We start from the raw sequence: 4712 nt of genomic DNA, 5'->3' as shown, positions 1-4712 counted from the left end.
TGATGGAGGTGGGGGGATGACAAATATTTGAAAACTTTTAACCATTAAAATTATGCTGCCATATTTTGATGCTTATATTTGTCCTTTTCCCTTGCTCAAGTTTATGAGGTAATTTTCAATGTATGTTCTGTTTCTTAGTGTTAATTACATGACATTATGTGCACTTTAATTTACTAATATGGGAAGCTACATAGAATAACCATTTTAAGAATAAAAGTTGAACTTTTTAATTGCAAACTAACCAGTCACTGCTGATGAGGTATTTCAAGCTTCTTTAAGGAGTGCCAAGACATATAAATGCTTAAAGATTTTTATGTTTTGGATTCTAATGAAGTGAATCTGCAGGGCAGAGTTGAGAACAATGAATGAGTAACATAAATATTTTGAGATACCTATTCAGAATAGAGGCAAAGCTGTTTGTAGTTACACTTGGTAGCAAAAAAGAAAAAATATGCTAGGAATAAAATGGTACACCTTCTCTCCACTCCTTCCGATGTAAAAGCTTAATTTTTCCCCGAGTTAGAGCTTCACTTTGTTGCTGGTTTTATACCATTTCTTTCTCTGACTTAGCAAAGTACTATACAAAAAAATGATTGTTGCAGTTCACCAGCATGCATGGTGAGAATGAAAGGATGTAGAGATGAGATGGAAAATGTTGCTAGATTGTGAAGCACTGAATACAGGCAATAGCAATGTTAGGTAGGGACTAAGTATAAAGCACACCTAAGAAATATGAGCAGGATTTCATACCATCTTTTACAGTATGAGATGGCGTAAATTTAGAGGTGTTAGGGAGGAGAACTGCAGAAAAACCAGGTTTACCTGTTGATGAGATTACATATATTGTGCCTTTCATTGAAATCTGTTTTCCACACCTTTTCCAGGATGGCAGTGGTAGGGTATTCATTTTGGAACACTATATTTTAGGCAATGAATAAGAACCTATTAGTGTATATTTTCTTAATGTTGGAAGCCAAAAAAGAGACAGGTGGCCTTCAAAAATTAATAGCTCTTAAAAGGCATAAGGAAATACAACTTAAGGAAATGTTCTTGTCAGACCTTGGTGAGAAGCTGTGTTTTGGGGGTGCTGTTAATTAAGAACATTTCCCTGTTGGCATAAGTGTCTCACATTTTTGCCCTTGATGCTCAGCTCACCATGAGCACGGTCAATTCACAAGGTAGTTTTTATAAATAAAGGTTTTGGGCAAGCTGAACGTGGTCCAGAGAGATATTAATGAGAGGGCAAGGGGGAAGAGTTAATGAAAACACACTTCCCGGTGGAACATAAACTGCTTTTTGGAACTGGAGAGGCTTTAAAATTATTTTCCCAAAACCCTGTGGCGTTTATTTTCTGGAGGCGATGAGATGGGGAGAAATGACAAATGGCTTCGTTTTATTATTTTCTCCTCTCTCGTTCTCCATATTTTTGGTAGGGAAAATTGGACGTTTATTTTGGCCGTTGTCCTTCTATTCGCAGAATCAATTACATTTTTGGTGTATTATGCGTGGTAAATATACTCAAGCATCCTCTAGCTTAAAAGTAATGAGTTGATTATTCGAACATCCCTTCTTTAAAGGCAGTTAATTGCATGGAAAACATAGGCCCCCATTGTCTGGTCCTTTTAAACTTTTATTCTGAGACTTGTTCCCAGGGTCTGGGCTGTGTAGTGTAGTTGTTGTTCTGCATCATTGGCAGTTGTATATTCCAAGGAAAATTATTTTAAGCTTTTAAATCATACAGTGATTGAAATCTTGCATTTCAGATGGACTGAAATCTCAGGCCACTAGTATTCAAGGATGTACAACATTTTATAACCTGTATCACTTAAAGGAGGCTTGGCTAGCTTCGGGAGAATACTGCCTTCTAGAGGGTTATGTAAATCAGGAATTGTGACTAATTTTTTCTTTTGTAGATTGCTGCCTGTTCTGGAATTTTTTTCTTCCACTGAAAAAGTGTGATGGTGCTATCTAGAATTATCTGTGCTTTTCAGTGGAACAGGAGTTAGATCACATCTCTTTAGTTGGAGGAAAATTTAGTGAGTGTTCTAGTCTACATGTCACTTCGCAGTTCCCCCATAGTTACATAATTGGTGTTGTGTGTGTCCATCGTAGAGGACATTTGATGCTCATTTATTAAATATGCTTGCTGGCTGCTGCTGCATCTTTGTTCTGGACAGACAAATTACCTTTCTCACACTGAGCTAGCTTCCACTCTGGGGAATTAAGCCTTCACCACTTTAATTAGCTTGGAAGTGGGGGGTTGCAGTTCCTAATAGACTACAGGCTTTTTGTAAGTTAGGGAAAGGGTGAAACGAGAACTTCCTGGGAAGCTCAAAATGTCATTTAAAAACCATAACAACCTAATATGTATTATTTCATTTTGGTAATTGCAAACAGATTGTATTTGACAAGTGTGTGGATTTCCATTTCTGACTTAGACATTGAAGCTACCCTTGCATTGAACTATGTTCTTTTATCTATCACAGGTCATTAACACATTACATGTATTGATTCACATATTTGTGTAACTATTAAGTGACATAGCAGATAAGAAATAGTGACAAATATGTGAATATTTGTACATAGAAATTTTCATATAGACACACACCTATAGGTAGTACCAATATGAGTGAATGTTTTTCACATGGGGACATCAGAATAATAATGATAACTGCCATTATTTGTTGAGCTTTTATTAAGGGCCAAGCACTGTTGAAAGTGCTCCCGTATGTATTATGTAATTATCATAACAGCATCATTATCCCTTCTTTAAAGATGAGGAAACTGAGACACAAGCAGTTTAAGCAACATTGCAAAAGGTTACACGGTTGAGCATATTAACCCAAAACTTCCTAGGTAGGAACTTGTCTTGGAATGTCCCCGCTATTTAAAAAATTCAAGATCCCACTGCTGGGCAAGATGTTACATTCCTTTTGGAAAAACACTTAACTCTTAACGGAGTTATGCAATTAATTGTAGTACTTTACACCAGAAACTTTCTGAGCATGCATTTACTGTCTCATTTTCTTTGCTAGTAAAACTGCAGAAAATGTTATGCTTTAGTTCTTCACTGCCAGAGTAAGTAGCATAGAAAGCTTCGATCAAGTCACAGTTGGAAAGTAATCTAATAAAAGATTAGTGAATGTGGGGAAGACAAAAGCAGTCATGTTTGAGTTTAATATCTCTCAAATTTAGCATTTTAGCTAAGATGCCCGTTTTTATTTCTTGCAGGTCTGCTAAAAGGTCAGAGTAATGCAGAATGCGTGCCTTCATCTCAGATTTGTTCATCACAGGTGGATCCCATGTGTCTTCAGTAGACAAGTCACCTTTGTAGCTAGCACCAGTGCCAGCTCCATGCCATTGCACCTTCTTTAGTCTTGATTGCCCTTCCCGCATTTATTGGTGTATTAAAATGACTGAATATGAACATTAAGGACTCCATGAACCTGGGCTAATGGGAGACTGTAGAGAAAATGAAAAAAGATCCACCAGAGGACATCTTGTGGGGGGGGGCGGGGAGGGAGCTGGGGGGGGAGGGAAATGACTAATGAAGCTAATTAAAAGAAGCATTCAAATCTGCTTTCTACCCTCATTAACAATTAGCAGGGCACTGGCCAGAGTTTGTACCCTGTGTTTTACCTTAACAACATTCTATTTGCTCTTTGTATATTTAAGTGTTGTAAGGAAACGTGTTTCAATCAAAACTGAACATGAGATAAAGGAAAGAGATGTGGCTTTTGTGATATTCTATCACAAACACTTATTGTATCTCTGTAAAATACAATGTATGTATGCATGTAAGTGTTTTTGTCCTAATGTTGCTACTCCCATGGCAAAGGAAAAAAAAAGAATGAAAAAAAGAAAAAAAATTGGAAAAAAAAATCAGGCTCATAGCAGCTACTGTGTAGAAAATTCCCCCTACTTCTAATTTGCTGAATGAAGAAAAAAAAATCTTTTATTTGTGATATTTTCAGAGACATTTGCTCTAGTATGGTGTATTTAAATAATAAAAACTTAAAAGAAAAAATATTTAATGGTGTTTGGGTTTAAACACTGCTTTTTCTCTTCTGTATTTTGAAAAAATTTAGTTTTTATTGTTGTTGAATAACAAGCTCACTTCAAATTTGAAGGAGTTGAGGGAGGTGGAGTGTATATTTATTTAGCTCTGGGCCAGTAAGGTATTCTTCAAATTACTTAACCACGCCATTATTGGCAGGGGTACAAAGCAGTTTCTAACAGAGTCCTTTCTATAAGTCAAGAATATTCTGTTAACAGCATTTCGTTACACTGCTATATCACAGTAAGTCTTTTGTGTTTATATATAAATACTTGAGTGTCCACTATTTTGTTTATTATTTTTCTCAATAGCAAAGCCTTGGGTATTGATGAAAAGTTTGTAAAAAAAAAATATGGCACAACCATCCTGTTCTCTTACTGAGTTTATAGCTTTTGAAGGAAGTCACAATTTCTAAGTCATACCTGTACATATTTTGAAGCTCAGTTAGTTGTAGGGACCCAGAGTTCTTTTTTTAATAGTGATCTTTGATGGGTGAAGTAGCCATGTCCTGGTGACCCTTAGGCTCCTGTGGTCGGCTGTAAGATGTTTCTTTTGTTTTGCTCCTACACTTCTTTACTGACTCTGCCTTTCCGTATGTATTTTGGGGGAAGATTCTGACTTCATTTAGTCTTAAGTCTTGAGATACTGAGTTGCT

At 36.4% G+C, this 4712-nt stretch overlaps 1 protein-coding gene across 2 annotated transcripts in view; it reads left to right on the top strand.

Annotated features, from left to right (window-relative positions):
* Window positions 1–4029, top strand: part of LMO4 (LIM domain only 4) — a 16995-nt gene extending 12966 nt beyond the window's left edge. For both annotated transcript variants that reach the window (XM_002810644.6, XM_002810645.5), the window contains exon 5: window positions 3232–4029. In XM_002810644.6, the coding sequence (XP_002810690.1) occupies window positions 3232–3240 (9 nt within the window). In that variant the 3' untranslated portion in view covers window positions 3241–4029. The remainder of the gene's footprint in view (window positions 1–3231) is intronic.
* Window positions 4030–4712: the final 683 nt, after the last annotated feature.

Source organism: Pongo abelii, chromosome 1 (genome assembly GCF_028885655.2).
Source record: "Pongo abelii isolate AG06213 chromosome 1, NHGRI_mPonAbe1-v2.0_pri, whole genome shotgun sequence".
In the NCBI taxonomy this organism is placed as follows: domain Eukaryota; kingdom Metazoa; phylum Chordata; class Mammalia; order Primates; family Hominidae; genus Pongo; species Pongo abelii.
This window is presented reverse-complemented; position numbering and strand designations above follow the sequence as displayed.